The sequence below is a fragment of the Lepidochelys olivacea genome, assembly GCF_965140295.1.
Source record: "Lepidochelys olivacea isolate rLepOli2 genome assembly, chromosome: 7".
Lineage (NCBI taxonomy): Eukaryota > Metazoa > Chordata > Testudines > Cheloniidae > Lepidochelys > Lepidochelys olivacea.
Genome location: NC_140417.1, coordinates 47,004,960 through 47,021,275, shown reverse-complemented (window position 1 = coordinate 47,021,275; position 16,316 = coordinate 47,004,960). Strand labels below are relative to the sequence as shown.

General features: G+C 54.6%; 1 protein-coding gene across 1 annotated transcript in view; it reads right to left on the bottom strand.

Moving 5' to 3' along the window:
• The window catches only part of SEMA3G (semaphorin 3G), a 66,715-nt gene extending 52,098 nt beyond the window's left edge, over positions 1–14,617 (bottom strand). Inside the window, exon 1 of the mRNA XM_084633894.1 lies at positions 14,243–14,617. Within this exon, the coding sequence (XP_084490020.1) occupies positions 14,243–14,357 (115 nt within the window). The 5' untranslated portion in view covers positions 14,358–14,617. The remainder of the gene's footprint in view (positions 1–14,242) is intronic.
• Positions 14,618–16,316: the final 1,699 nt, after the last annotated feature.

Below are 16,316 nucleotides of genomic sequence, written 5' to 3'. Positions count from 1 at the left end.
ACCACCAGCCCAGGGGGAGTTTTGGCTCTGGATCAGAGCTACATGGCTGGCCCCTCTCTGCACGTTGGCAGATCCTACCCACCAAGCCGTCGGTAACGCTGCAGCTCAGGCCCAGCCTCTGAAGCCTCTTTGGATCCCATGTTTGGGAGCCAGTTGTGCTGGGGAATCAGGGATCCCATCACTCAACACCCCTAGATCTGCAGCCAAATCACCCACCCCTAGATCTGCAGCCAAACTTCAACCCAGACCCAGCCGGAGAAGGAAAACAGTTGGCTCTCTCCCCTCCCTCATTGCTGGAGCCCCTACAATTTCTAGTTCCAACCTGGGCCCTGATCCTTGTTGCTCTCCCCCCCCCCCCCCCGCACAGCCATTTACACCAGTGCAGAGTAGGTGCTGAACGCGCCCGTGGTGATCACGCCCGCTCTGTGCTTGAGTACGCAACACAAGGTATGGGGAGAACGAGGGTCCAGCCAGGGCTGTTCAGATACCCCTACAGTGCAGCCACACAAACAAAGCTTAGAGTTATATGCTTCACTACCCAACCTCAGTACCGAACAACCAGGGACATCAGCCAACGGAGGCCAAATCCACTTGCCACCACAGATGCACCCTCCCCCCATTCTCCGTGTAATGCCAGCTGTGGAGTTTCCGTCACTCAGCCAGGAAGTTTCCCACAGTGGTGGATGGAGGGAGCCAGGAAGATCTCAGCATTATACCTTTACACTTCTTTACCATATGTTGGTGCTGAGCTAATGCAGCACGTTCTATGGAGGAGACACACACACTGTGCTCTCTTAAGGAGACTTCTTTGGTCTTTCCCTTAACCTAAACTAAATGGTATTTTATGGAGAGGCAACCTGGTCTAGTGGGTAGTGCACCAGCCAGCAACTCAGGAAACCTGGGTTTCTAGTCCCAACTTTCCCCTGGCCTGCTGGTAAGTTGCTTCTCTTTCCTCTTCCTATTTAGGGTGTGAGTTCTCTGGGCCAGGGATAGGTTTGTGCAGCACTTGGCAGCATGGAGCCCTGGTTATAGTACTGCGGTACGGAATAGTAGTGCTTCAAGCTGAAAGGCTCGCAGACGGCTGCTGTGTTATGCATGGAAAACATAACACTCTGCTCCCTTCCAAACCAGCATCCTTCCCCTTCTCACAAGGGCTACTTGAGTCCTTCTGCTTGCCCCGTCTGATCACACACGGGCCCCTTCTTCTCTACACCACCCACGCCACCACCTCCTCCTCAGATGCACCCTGGATGGACGTGCTCTCTTCCAGGGATACGGCCTGGGCAGGGAAAGCGAACTACCCTAGCATCCCCAGAGCCAGGTGCTGGCTCCGTCGACTACAGATAGCCTGGCCAACACGCCGCACTCTTCTGTGCCAGTCGCGGAGTTCTGCAGGTGCCTGAAACCTAACCCCACCAGAGCAGGGGTCTTTGCTTCCTCTTTGGCACAGCACCACCTGCTGACAGGGGCAGGGACAAACAGCTGCAGGCTTGCCCAACATCGTGCTGAATCTCAAAGCAGCGCTAGACTCCCAGCTTAGATTTGCTTTTCCATTTGTTGCAAAGGGCACAGTTATAGCCCTGCAATTTCCTCAGCCCAACAGGATTTCCCTCCCTGTGGTTGCTGACAGGTCTTCAAAGAGCCACAGAGACTGGCACAGCTCCTGGCCAGGAGATTCCCAGGGCAGGAACTTGGCTGTGCAAATCAACAGGATGCACGCATACAGCAAGCCATGCTGCCGCCTAGGACAGGGGTGGGAATCCACTATCCAGCCACTGGCTGGACGAGCAGCATCAACACCGATGCCCAATGGGCAGACCCACGGGCCGCACGCACTCTCCTACACACACTCAGATACGAGCCATTCCCCCAGGGAAAAATCCAGCCCCAAAGTCACATCCATGCTGGGCACCTGGTGCAACAAAACTCCATCGAGTTCAACAGAGGCAGGACTGGGCCTTACATGTGTGGTCACTGGCTAACTAGTTGCCAGGCACGGCTCAAGGTTCCCCCAGCTACCCAACTCACCTTGCTGCTGTTCCCCACCGCACCATCATACCTGGCTGCCCTGCCAAGCCCTTCCCCACTATGGACCTGGCCTCAGAGGTCTTCTGGTTCCTCCAGCCCCCTGGAAGGGGCCCTGGTGTTTTTCTGTTATTAAAACAGCAATAATATTTTCCCATCTCAGAACAACATTGGCAAGGCCCCTCACTCTTGTATTGTTTCAGAAAACTTTCCCCCGGCAAATTCCTCCACAGGCTGGGAGCTTTTATATTCGCATTAATCCTCCAGTGCATCTGTGATGAGCAAAGGGGTGGAGTGAAGGGAGAGGGACCTGCTCCCTGCCTGAGACCGAGGACCTCCTCAGAGAGTCTGGGCTTCTCCCCAACTTCCAGGGGAGCCATGGATTTCCCCTCGGTATGATCAGCTACAACCAAAGCTCCTCTCGTGACCCACAGTGGGAGGATCCACCCAGGCGCGCTCACCCTCACGGCAGGGACACCTCAGACCTACCACCCTCCACACCCCAGACTCTAGCTGGAATCTTGGACTCTGTGGATTAGGTCCAGCTCGAAAGGTGCCATACCCAAAGGGTATCAGTCCCTCTCCATCACAGTAATCGTACAAGGTCTAGAGGGAGTCGTGCTGCAGGAGGCGAGACACAGTGTGATCCATCGCACAAAGACACCACTCTGGAGGGAGGCAGTGCTGGGCTGCGGCAGGGGCGTGCTGGGGAGCTGTGTTGCTGGAGATGCCATCTAGAGTTAGACACAAAGACCGACATTTGGATTTGGAGCCAATTGTCCCCAAACTTAGCTCAAAAGTTCTGGTTCAGGCCCCCTCTTCATATTTGGGCATGCTCCCTCAGACCACCTCATCAGGGGAGAGGAGGCATGGCACTGCCGAACTTCACTTCCCACCGCCCTGGCCTGGGGCTGCACCTAGGAGAGGTCTGAGCAGAACAATGTACTGCCAGCTGGGGGGATGGGAGAGGTACAGTATTGGGTGGCAATTGGGCGGGGGGGGGGAGGAATGGGGGTGTAAAGTATTCACCTATGGTATGCACAGGATGGGGGGATGGGAGAAGCAGCACCATACTGGCTCCACAGTGAATTTCTTCCCATTGATTTGCAGGGCTGTTCAGATCCCCCAGGACAGAGAAGACCTCCAGAGTTAACTCCCTTAACACTCCCCTCTTTACCGCCCCCACATACCAAGCCAGGGGGAAGAGCCAGGACTCTGTGTCAAGAGCCCTTCCCTCAACCCCATAACTGCATTGCCCAGCACTGCTAGCGAAGAGATCCCACAGTGCGGAGCCAACACAAACAGCTTCTCCAGCCATTCACCTTGCCTTTTGACATGCTCCCCCCTCTTCCAGCCCTCCCCCCGTTATTTTGTCTGCACGGTATTTGGAGAAGTGACAGGAGCCCAGCTCTCCTGACACAGCCTCTGTTTTGTCTAACAGCAGGGCCGTGAGCGGGATGGAGCAGGCTGCTGCTGGCAGGATGGATGGGAAACTGCAGGGAAGTGGGGCATAGATTCGGAGCCCGTGTGATGCAGCCTGAGCATCTCCCTCCCTGTCTCTCTGGTCCTTCCCCTGGAGCTCCTCTCTCAACCATTTCACTTTTGGGAACAGTCACTCATCAAAGACACCCCCCAGACAAAACCCAGCCCTTGGGAACACTGACAAGCCAAGTGATTCTGTGATCCCCACGCATCGCAGGGCTACAGCGGCTCGAGATCACCCACACATTCCCCCACCCAGAGCACTGCAACCTTCTTCTCGTGAAGCTGGCTCTGCAGCACCTCATTCCTTGCTCCACCCCACCACCCCCCACCTCTCTTCCCTGGAGTCGTTCCTGGCTTCCACTGATAGAAGGGAGAGGGGTTGGCATCAAAGCATCCCCACCTCCATGACAAGGGAGGAGAAACCTTCCTCCCCTGGCTTGGTCCTCCAGCGGGCTCTACCCTGGAAAGGGACTTGAGTGAAAACCAGCATGTCAACAGTGGGACTCCCAATGACACACTTACACCTGTTAGCCTGCCCTAGCCTAGTCCAGCTTGTGCATCAGCAAGAGTCTTGGGTGGGTTTTGCACAGTACCCAAACCAACAGATGTCACATGGGTGTCACTGAGGCAGCATTTAGTCTAAAAATCTTTTATTACTGGGGATGTTGCAGGAGAAGAAATGAACCCAGCTTGACTTTCAGATCCCAGGATGAAGGGCGGAGCCAAGGGGCTGGGGGAAATAAAGGTATCTCGTTAAATTTTAACTGAACACATGTGCTCTGGAGCCCCCAGGAGACACCAAGCATGACAACCCAGGACTGCACTTTAAATGAACATCAAAGCCCTGCTGGGGAGGAGAGGAATGGCAGAGCAGATGCTAACGCCTAGCTGGTCTCTCGCGCCTTCCATTGGAGAATCTCAAAGCACTTTTAACAACATTCGTAATTAAGCTCCACCCCCCACCCCATGTGACAGGGCCATATCAACACAGATGGGGAAACTAAGGAACATGAAGGCAACGTGGCTTGCTCAGAGTCATAACACCAGTTAGCAACTGAGCCAGAAAAGTAGCCAGTCCTCTGCCTCCCAGGCCTGTGCCTTACCCATGCTCCCTCTCTTTGCTTTTAGAGCACAAAGCCTCATTTCATGTCTGGCTGGTCAGAGAGCAGCACGTGCCCGGTTTTCTCCAGAAGGGAGGGGATCAAAGGGAAGGCCCCCGGCCACGCCACCGAACTGCTAATAACCTGGAGTTTCTTTCCTCTCCAGAAATACCCAGGTTATCAGTTTGACTTGGCTATTGTAAACCCAGTAATGGAACTCTGGGGGAAGTGAGAAGACTCTCCTTTTAGTCCCATCATGTACTCGTGACAGAAGCAGTGAGGACTCAGGACAGCTATGGCAGGTTCATGGGGTGAGAGGGATGTTCCCTTTGCCAGTCCCAGCCATGGGAACATCATTCACACCACACGCACTCCCAGTACCTCCCTCACTGGGAACCAGCCTCTGGCCCCTCTTGATCCTGCAAAGAACACAAAGCCAGAGCCCGCTTGCCAAGTCTGTGGCAATACGGGATGCAATCACAGCATGGAAGAGGGAGTCAATAAACGTGAGTTTAAGTCCAGGCTCTATTATGCCCTCTCTGGGTGACCTTGGGCAGGTCATGGCACCTCCATGCTTCAGTTTCCCCATCTATAAAACGAAGATAATGGTACTGACACTGCTAGGCTTTGAGATCCTTCTATAGGAGTGACGCAGTATTAAGGTACTGGGACACGGGGCCCTGTAAGCCATGCACTTCGTCAGTCTGCCCCCTCCAGAGAGAAACTTTGACAGCAGGGAGTGCCTAGGTGCCAACCCCTTTCTCCTAGCCAGATCTCTGCCCTGACTGGCCAGTTCTCTGCTGGCATGATACAAGCAGCAGAGCATTGGGATCCCCATGTAATTCAACCCTCTACAATAATGCATACACGCAGAGTTTTCATTACTACAGTGCCTTTCCCTTGGAATTCCCTGACTTCACCACCTCATAACTACATGCCCAAGCCTGCAGCCCATACTCAGCTACAACTCCCATGGGCTGATGGGAGCTTTGCCTGGGGAGGACAAAGCAGGAACCACAGGATTGGACCCCAGGTTTTGGCTGAATTATTGCAGGACGACAAGACGCACAGGTTGGAACAAGAGCAGTGTCACCGTGTAGCATTTGATGGCGTAAATCTCCAATCAGCCCTTAATTTACTCCAGCCGAGGAGCTGGTCTTATACATTTTGAGTGCTTTCCAGCTGTTAACTAAGTCAAGCTCACATCCGCACGGGGAGCGTTGCTCTCATCACTTCACTGGTGGGGAAACAGAGGCACCGTACTACATTACTAATTACAGTAGCACCTGGAGGGCCCCTAAAAAACAGGCAAAGGATGGGAGGAGAAATGGCTCGCACCAGGGCAGAGTTTGTCAGTAACCAACCCTGGACTAGAACTCAGGCTCTCCTGATTCCAAGGCCAGGGCTGGCTCCTGTAGGCCATGCAGTCTCAGACCCAGGATTACACAGCAAGCGAGTGGCAAGAAGCCCAGGATTCCTGGGTCTGCCCATGCTGCCTCTCGCTATAAAGGCTGGTGGCACAGAGGGGGAAAGCACAGGCTGACATGCTGAAAGCACATGCTGCCTGAAGGATTTCGCTGCCCAGCTCCTGTAAATTTCAGTGGGGTGCACGAATCCATCAGCTCTGAGAATCTCAGCCATCTTTCCCACGGAGGCAACAGCCTATCGCTCTCCAGAGGAAGCAGCAGCTCAGCACCCAGCCAGCCCTATGAACCTGCTGTAAACAGGCAGGGGCACCTTAAGAAGGTGGGGGAGAAGCAGGACCTTCCCAGCCACACAGTTGGTGGCACACCCCCCCCCAGGAAGGAAGCTGCAGGGAGGAGTGAGAAGGTGCAGTGAATGCTTTGTTCCATGCAGCCCATGCACCAGGGAGAACTAACTGCTTCCACAGCACCAAGGGCTGGGACAGCTTCCTTCCCTCCCCCTAGCCAGCCAGATTCAGGCTCCAGGCACTCCAGCAGGCTTTGGCATCACCTCTGATTGTTGCACAATGGGCTCTGTTCTTCGAAAAGGCTACTCTGGCTCCCTGTTCCAGCCAATCACAGCCTCCTAGCAGGAAACTCCCAGCTAGCCACAGAAGAGACTATATTCCCCCTATTGCCAGCCACTGGAGTTATGCTGCTTCCCTGAATAGCAGGAGAGCAGCCCTGATGGGAGTTTCTTTTAACTACAGAAAATGTTTCCAGCCAGGCACTGGGACTCAGGACTCCTGGGATCTCTTCCTGTCTGCCAGACTTGCTGTGGGACTCCAGGCAAGTCACCTCCCCACCCTGCACGGCAGCTCCTCCAGGGTAACATGAATGATATTGACCCACTTCCCAAGGGGAACTAGAAGGCTCCATTAATTAGTGCTTCTCAAAAATCACAGCTCAGCCGTAGAGATTAATCCTGGCCGGGCCAGCAATTGGCTGTTCCAATGGACAAACGTGTCCAACTGGCAACGGAGCGGCTTGCATAGCTGAGGCAATGAAGAGTGCCCTTTGGCAGGGCCATGACTAGGCAGGGCAATCTGCAGAGCAATCTACATCAGGGTGGGGATTTGAGAGTGTCTAGAAAAACCAACTGTTAAACAGCGAGTCTCAACCCTCACTGCAGTACTAGAGTTGTTCTGGTTCACTTCTGGATTCTCTAATGTCATCATTGCAAAGCAAAGAGATTCAGGGGCTGAGCAACGTGCTTGGGCAGCTGGGAAAAGAGAGGGGGTGGGGAACATAGGGAAGAAAGGGGAAATAAATCCCATCAGATCTGTTTTAGACCCAGGTGGACCAGAGTGGTGGATTAGCCGAGTTCAGCAATGGAGAGGGCCCACTGTTGGTAATGCTTGCCAGCAGGGGTCACTGCAGCCATGGGGAGGAGGCAATATGGCCCACATAATAGACTGGGAGTCGAGGGGCTGTTTAGCTACTGAGAGCTGCGATGGAGCAGGCCTGCAGCTGATCCGCTCTGCCCTCCCCAGCAGGGGTTGCCAGTGAGCATAGCACTACAGGGGGCCCCACTTCAACCAGCCAGGGGACAAGCAGGCACAATACAACATGTGTACGCACAGCTGGCGACAGCAACAGCCGTCCTGCTTTACAACCAACGGCTCCCTGCGGAGAGCTGCGGGAAAGCTCCGAGCACATCCCCAGGCAGGAGGAAAGGCGTCCAAAGCACCAATAATTGCAGGGCTCCAAACCCGCTCCAGTATTTCCTGCCAGGGTGGGTGGGGAAGTGACGATGGCGCTGGAGCCAGCTGGTTCATGCCACCCTGCCCAAGAGTCTCCTTCTTTTGCCAGCTGCACTGGGTCCGGGCAAGAGGTTCGCCCCCCCCACCCCCAGGCCAAAGAGCATTTGTGCTCCGTAGGAGCTGCTCTCTTCCTAGCAGCATGCTGCTTGCAATTACAAAGCACAGGGATACAGCCCTTGGAATTTCCAGGGCAACACTCTTCCAAACTCCCCTGCACATTTCTGCAGCACCCTCCCCATCCAGGAGGTGCCGGGCTCTGGGAGCTGCCCTGCTGGGGTCTTTGCCAAGCGGGAGGTTCCCAGGCTCTGCGGGCATCAAATCAAGGACAGTTTGTTTTTTGTGGGTCTGTTTCTGACTGACGAGCTGCAGCATGTTGTGCACATAAATCAAGGGGATACATCGTTGCGCTAGCAACCACAGGCCGGTGGGACGGGCCAGGAGCCACATTCCTTTGCAAGCGATCACAGGAATCCAGTCCAGGTTCTTCCCCTCCTCTTACGGGATGTATCCAGAGTCCACTCCAGGCGGGCACAGGATTCCAGCTCGTTTTCTCCCTACACAGAGTCCTCTCCATTAGGAAATGGAAATCCAATTCAGGTCCCCACCACACAGGTGCTGCACTCAGTCCACCCCAGGTGGACAGTGGTGCCCAGTTCTGATGGTTCTCCTCTCACTGGGCTCACACTTTGTCCTCTCCCAGTGGATCTTCTAACTGGCTTAGGCCAGCTCCATCCCCTGGGAGCATTTATCAGCGACAGCTGCTCTGGGGCAGGATTGTCAACAGCACCAGCCTGAAATCCCATGAGAACCAACCCCGGGTGCGCTGGCCTGTGCTTTGGCTGCTTGGCTCTCTGTCCTTGAAGCAGCCCGGGGCACAAGATGCAAAAGAGCCAAAGCACCTGGAGGGAGGCTGAGAGAGACAGTCCAGGCAGCCCCAGCGAGAGAAACCGAGCTCAGTCGATCTGCCACGTGTTCAGGAACAGCCCATCAGCTCTGGGACCGGAGCCCCCCATTCGGAGGGTCACACCCATTTATCCCTACGCGAGTCCCCTAAGTCCCATGAACCCCACTCCAGAGAGAAAGGCAGGGTGCTACCTTGCAGCCTCCTCATTCCCCAGAGCCACATTCCCCTCCCACTCACACCAGTGCAGGCTCCTTAAAGCCAACGGGTGTAACCAAGAGTTCGGCCCCAGGTGACTGGCTGAGACCTGGGAACCATGCAGCGTTGGGCCAGCATGCCAGCAGCGTCCGTGTGTCCATCCTGTACAATGGCATGGCTCCCTGCTGGAAGCAGGAGATACGGTGGGAACTCTCTGCAGTAGGATGGCCTGACAACACGCTCAAGTTCAGGAACTATTTGGCTGGCTCACAGCTGAGTGGATTAGCCCCTTGGGGATGGGGAAGCAAGGTGGCTCGTGTTCAACCTCATTGCACATGAGCCAGCTCCAGCCCTGGGGTAACTCCTCTGAGTTCAGCAGTTACACCAGGGTTAAGACTGGCCTGACACGTTCACAGCCAAGTAGGAGAGGAGAGTTCAACTGCCTCTAGAAAGGAGAGGCTCAAACGCTTCCTGCCCTTTGTAGCTACCAGCCAGCATCCCCCCCATACACACTGCCGGGCACTCCCTCCCAGAGCCTCCCCTGCCCCGTCCCTGACATAAACCTGCTTTGTCTCCCACTGGCTGACAGCCCTGCTCACCTCCACCCTTTAGCATGTACCCCGCACAGCAGCCTTTCCCTGGAAGGTAGCCAGACCCCCCACCCCAGAGCTCTGGAGCCACCTGCCTTTCACCTCTATGTGGAACCAGAAACACCCCCAAGCAGGGTGGCGAATAGGGGTGGCGGGAGCCATGGGGCGCACCCCTGAAGTGCCGAGCAGCAGGGAAGTCTGGGCAGGATCCCACAGCAAGACGTGCTGCACAGACCACAATGTGTCACTTTCCACACTAAAGGGGCTGTTTGATTTGCCTTCCTTCAAAGCAGCGAAGCCAAAACAGCCTCACCTCCAGTCTGCCTAGGACGCCACTGCGGCCTCCCTCGCACCTCTAGCCCTCCCAGCTTCCTTTCCCTTGTAGTCTATTTTTAGACAGCTAATCTTTCCGCGCTGGAGTTTATTTTTTAAGCAGGAGATTCTCACGGTCACCCTGGCAGATTTCCCCACGCAGCACTCCTCATAAAGCAATGACGAAGGCAGCACAGAGAAAGCCAGCCCATTACTCCCACCTACCCTTCTGTGTGGGAAAAGCTCCCAGGCAAAAATCCTGAAAGCCAACAACTTATCCTCCTTCAAGGCCCCCCTGGAAACTCCCCTCTGCCTTGATCCACAGAGAAAGCTGCCAGCTGATAATCATTTGGCAGGTGGGGAGCTGAGATTGCTGCTCCTGAATGGCTAAGATTTGCCTACATCCTTCTATCATAGATCCCCTTCAGTGCCAGATGGTTTGTCTTTTAGACTGCAAATTCTCTGGGGCGGGGACCAGTACAGGAAGGTTAATTAGGGATACATTTCAAAGGTAAGGTTAATTAGTAACTAGATACATTTCAAAGGTAGTACATTTAAAGGGGGAGGGAGAAAAAGATTGTTTTTAAATGCAACACATTTAACTTGTGGAACTCACAGCTGCAGGAAATTATTGAGTTAAGCTGCAGTAAAGGAGAAGATGCTCCTATGCCTAAGAAATGGGTATCATTTTCAAGTGACTTAGGAGCATAGGTCTCATTTTCAAAATGACTCATGCACTCAGGCACTTTTTGAAAATGTTACCCAGCAAATAAAGTTGCTCAGATACAATTATAATCCCTAGCTCACATCTAGCACTTTTCATCAGCAGATCTCTCAGCACTTCACAAAGGAGGTCAGACTCATTATCCCCATTTTACAGATGGGAAACTGAGGCACAGGGAGGTCATGTGACTTAGCCAAAGCACGCCAGTGACAGAGACACAGCATGCCAGTGACAGAGCCAGAAATAGAACTCAGGGCTCCTGCATCCCAGTTCAGTGCTCCATCCACTAGGCCACACTGCTCTGATTTCTCAGGCTTAAGGACATACGCTGTTTAACAGCCGGGCTCAGGAAGAGCTATCCTCCCATGGGACAGTACTGCACAAGACCCAGACACTGACTGGTGTCAGCCAGGACATGGGCATGGCAGCTGCCATGTGCACGGTAACAACGTCCCCTGCTCAAACAGCAGGAACCAGTTCAACACCCTCAGTTCTTTGAGTCCCAGTAGGACAGCTTCCCAGAACAGGGGTCTCCATGTGCTCCATTTCCCTCCCCACTCCCTAAGCAAGTAGCAGGTATGGGACTAGGTTCAGAGTAGGATAATTCTGGTCTCCACCTCCCCTGGCCTACCCCAGACCAGGTATGCATGGCCCAGTATATGGAGTAAGGCAACGTTCCTGGCTTAGTGCTTTACTGCCACTGGGATTCAGAGGAGCAGAGCAGGGCAGCCACCCCTGAGCAGTTCCACATCCTTCCCTCCGCTCCCGCCACAAACTGAGCCATTCATGGTTTTCAGGGGAACCTCTCCTTCTTCCGCCTGTAGCTCACATCTATGCAAGTGGCCACCTAAGGAGAGAGAGCCTTGACATTCCACCCTGGACAGAGGAGCTCTGAGCCAAAGGCCAAGTCAGCCTCCCCACCGAGTCCAGATCTACAAGGAAGCAAGTTGCTGTAAACAGCAGAATCACTTTCCCCAGCTCTGTGGGCCGTTAGCCACCAGATCCACAGCGACTTGGGTCACAGCCACCCTGACATCCGTCCTCTGGGGCAGTGTGCAGCAAACCCGCAAGAGACTCGAGCCAGCTCTTCTGTTTCCACCACTCTCCCAGCTGGACTTTCCCGAATCCTACCCCTCCCTGTCTTTTTGAGGGTTGGGAGGCCAGGAGGGAGGGACTATATTGGCTAGCCACAATATCAGAAATCTCCCATCTAATGCAATTTGATCTGCAGTCCCCAACCAGAGTCCCCCATCGGCACTGGCCACAGACAGTGCCTCTTCAGCGGTACCACATGCCCCCAAGTGCCCACGACCCCAAGCCTGTGTCTGCTCATACCAGAGTCAATGGGAGTTTGACTTACTAGGAGCAGGCCCAGAAAAGGGGAAAAATAAAAGCCAGCCTAACCCTCCAGCTGCAACTCCAACCCCAGCTGTTTTGCCTCTGTCCCGCTCCTAGCTCCAATCAACACAAGCCTGCAAAACTCCATGGCAAAGGCCATTCCTGAGGTGTTTCCAGCTGCAGCAAAAGGAAGAAGCATCTCTGATGGCCAGAGAGAGCCCACCCTTGGCAGTTTCCCAGTGTCGCACAAGGGGTGTGAATCAAGCCGCTGCACATCCCAGGGAAGCATCGGGCGATACAGGGGAATGCTGGCTAACGACAAGGTGCCAGCCTTGCATGCCATTCTCACACGTACCCAGCGCTGGGGCAAGGAGCTCCAGGAAGGTCGCTCGCACCTGCCAGTCCAGTGAGCAACATTCCTCCTGCTCCTTCTGGAGTGGGGCTGGCACACAGCACGTGCGTTAGAAAGAGCCTTCTCTGGGCAGAATGCTGAGAACCCGGCTGCTCTGGCTGCAGTACCAGACACTGGTCACAAGGGGGTGCTGGCTGCAGACAGGGCACAGAGGATACATGTCTACACTTCAATGGGAGGCAAGACTGCAGCACATGGAGATATAGCCCAGCTAACTTTGATCAAGATCAAAGTTAGCTTGAGTAACAATAGCAGTGAAGCCGCTCCAGCACAGCCCAAGACACTGGCTGTGTCCGTGGCCACAGCTTCACTGCTATTGTTACTGGAGCAAGCTGGATCAAAGCTAGCTGGAGTATCTACAAGTGCTGCATGCAATACAGACATGCCCTGAAAGCCGTCAGCTCCCCTTTTACACCAAGCTCCTGCTCTCAATTTCAAGGTGTTCCCGCACCCATGCAGGACAGGAACAGCCCCAAATCCTCCAGTTACCCACGGTCCCATTACCTGCATGCAGCCTTGCAAACTGATCACTGCACTGTGGGTCCCCCAGGGACCCACCACACGCATAGTCTCACCCTGGGGATGAAGAAGGACGAGGGACCAAGGCTGGTAGCACTCATGTTAGCCAGGTTGGGGGATCGTTTCAAATCAGGATCCCTTCATTTAGGCATTAATCCTGACCCGGGCACCATTCCATCCCAGCAGGGCACACCAGAGAGAGGGAGTCTCACAGGTAACACAGACGTGCAGGGTAGCAGACACTCTCCTCACAGATGGCTACAATCTCAGTTGGCCTATGGCTGCTAGGTTAGCCATTGAGATAGACCCCTGTGCAGTCTGGGGGCAAGCAAAGCCTGGCAGTGCCTGGAGGCAGGTGGGGCCACTGCCCGCCCTGTTTGAGCCACTGCCCACCGCTACGAAATGAGAGAATGACATTTCCCAGCATGTCGGGGAAGGGTTCACCACCCCTCAGTCATTGCAGGAACTCGCTTCTTGTTCCCATTCCAACCACAAGAGGGGCAGCAGACCCCCGGGGGCAGTGAGGGCAAACAGGGCAGACCATTTATAAATCTTAACACTCCCCAACACACATACCCCGCTGTAACTAACCCAGTAAGTGCCATGTGTCAGACTCCCACAGGATGCTCTGCAGTTCCACAGGGCGCCGAGAGTTTGAATACACGCATGCAGTTTACACACCGGTACAACCACAGGGTCGAGGGGGCTAATTTGTCAGGCATAGTGTACACCCAGAGGGAGGAGTGAAGGAGTTAATTGCCAACACTCTCACTCTGCCCTCAAAAGATCTCAGTGTAATTGGGCTGAGATGGGGTTAGGAGAGCCAGGGGACACCACAGTGAAATGTACACCCTTGCTCAAACCCACACCACCTCACACCTGCCCAGTTGTTCATTATCACCTCCCTGCACCTTCATTGCCGCACAAACCCATCCCCACATCCAGCTGGCATTATTTCCTGCAGGAGCCCGAAATCCCCCCCTCCCCATCCACCAACACCTCCTCCCTATCCCCAAGGCGCTGGAGATCGCTCCGATCAGGTCAGCGCATGCCCCAGCACTTGTTCAGACCCAGGCATAAGCACATGAAGCCAGCAAGTGCCAAGTCAAAAGTGGGAGGAGAGCCAGGGGGCAGCCTGGTGCGGCTTTCAGCTTTAGATCCTCACCACCATCCCCAGAGAGAGAGCATGCAGCAGCTCCCCTCAATACAGCTCCGTAAGCAGTATTACCTTTGCAAGGGAGACAAGGCGGGGGGAGGTAATATCCCATATTGAACCAACCTCTGCTGGTGAGAGAGACAAGCTGTCGAGCTTACATGGCGCTCTTCTTCGGACCTGGGGAAGAGAGTGCCTGGCCCACCTCGTCTCTCTAATATCCTGGGACCATCGTGCCGACACCACCCCTGCGAATTACCTTTATAAGACAGGCGGAGTCTGGGCACGCTCCCCTTGGTGCCTTGGCAGCTGGCGAAGAGATTCCAAAAGAGCCACCAGCTTGCCAGGAGCTGGGAGAGGCAGCTCCGCTCCATGCTCACGTGCTGCTGGGCTCTTCCTTTCGAGGCCCCCCTGGCCTGGAACTCAATGGGATTCCTTGCCGACTCCCCCCCCCCGCAACGCCGTCCAGGGAGAGACGGCTGCAAAAAGCCCAGCTGGCCAATATGCGCTCGTGCAGCCTTCCCCAGCCCGCCTGCCACCAGCGGCTGGCTCCAAGGCGTCTACTGGGAAGTTTTATACAGGCAGGGCTCCACCCAGCTCCTTGCAAGGCGAGGGACTGCCACAGAGCAAGAGATGGGGGAGACCCGCCTTCCCAAGGACTTCCCCAGCAGCTGCCGCTCTCTGGGATTGAATTCTCTGCGGCTTCTGTGCTCTCTCCCCTACCGAGCTGGCAGAGGCAGCGGGGTTAGTCAGGCCCCGCGGGGACGCCACGGAATCCTGCACAGTTACACCGGAGACGGATTCGGTCCGTGGCGGGGGGAGGAGTGCGAGGAAAGGCAGATTTCTTCCCTGCTCTCCTCCAGTATTGCCCCATCAGCCAACCCGCAACCCGGCAGCAGCCTGCCTTCCCTCCCGCAGGCCCAAGAGGACACATTTCTTCCTTGAAAAGGAAGGAGACAGCAGGGTAAAAACAATGAGCCTGGGGGGTGGGGGGAGGAGGGAGAGGGAGGAGGTGTCGGCCGATTTCCCCCTGGAAGCTCATCCTGTGCTGACCATGGCTGCCAAGAGACTGAAAGGATCCCAAGGCCTGACCTACCCACTCATGCCTAGAACGGGTGCGGCAAGGGCAGGGATCTAGTGGCTTGCAGGAAGCAGGTTTTATGGCCAGCGCCCATGCTGCCCCTGTCTTGTGGATCACTCCCGGGCTGCTAATTCAGCCCCAAGCGCTATACTAAGGGGCAACAAAAAGATAGCTAATGCTGCTCCGTCCACTAGCTTGTCTGTCTGGGTTGGGTTTTACACTCACCCATCCTAGCAACAGGTGGATATCCCGCTCACTCAGGGAGCAGCACAGTGCGGGTATCAAAGAAAGGGGAAAGCTTCTGTCTAAGCTATTTAGTATGGCCCCCCTCACTGCAGTCTCTGAACACCTCACATTCTTTCTGGCCTTGGGCCCTGTGAGGCAGGGCCAGGCTGTTATCTCCATTTTACAACTGAGAAACTGAGTCACAGAGACACTAAGTGACTTGCCTGAGGTCATCCAGGACATCTGTGGCAGAGCAGGGAATTGAACGTAGGTCTTCCAAGTGGCTGGCTAGGGCCCTAACTACTGGACCATCCTTCCACTAGCCCAGCTTTGCCATTGACTCTCATCATCTTGTGCAAGTGACTAGAGCCACCATTTTCCAAAAGGAGCCTCTGGCCGGGGATGCCTCCATTTTGGGGTGTCCAATACAAGATACGTGGGGCCTGGGTAGTTTTCACAGGTGCTGACAACTCACCACTTCAGCTGAAGTCAATGTGCTAAGGAGGCATTTTACAAACAGAGGTGGAGAGACCCTCTCCCCCAAAGAGCATACAGCTTGGAGTACAAAGAACAAGGCAGGGGAAGGGCCTGGGGAACCGGCTACGACATACACACTGTGGTCAAGTTGTTCATAGGGGCACATCTTGTTACATTTCCACCACCGCCAACCCCAAGTGTTCAAAAATCGTGAGCAACATCACGAGATTGAGTTAAAAATCACGAGAACTACAAAAAAGTTGGGGTCTTTTTCTTTGCCTTCCAAGCGCACACAGATCACATTTTCAAGCTTTACTCCACAGCCCAGGGCTAGAAACTTACTTTTTTAAAATTTAGATGAAAACTGAGATTCTCTCATAACCCCATGACTCCAGGATCTGAAGCTCTAAGAAAAAACACCACATACAACAAGACTTGCGTAAAAACCTAACAGCTGGCAACATTGCCTTTCCCCCTCCCAAGCACTATAAATTACCCACTCCTTAAATCCCTTTCTCTTTGTCAACATTCCACCATTTGGCCACCTCAT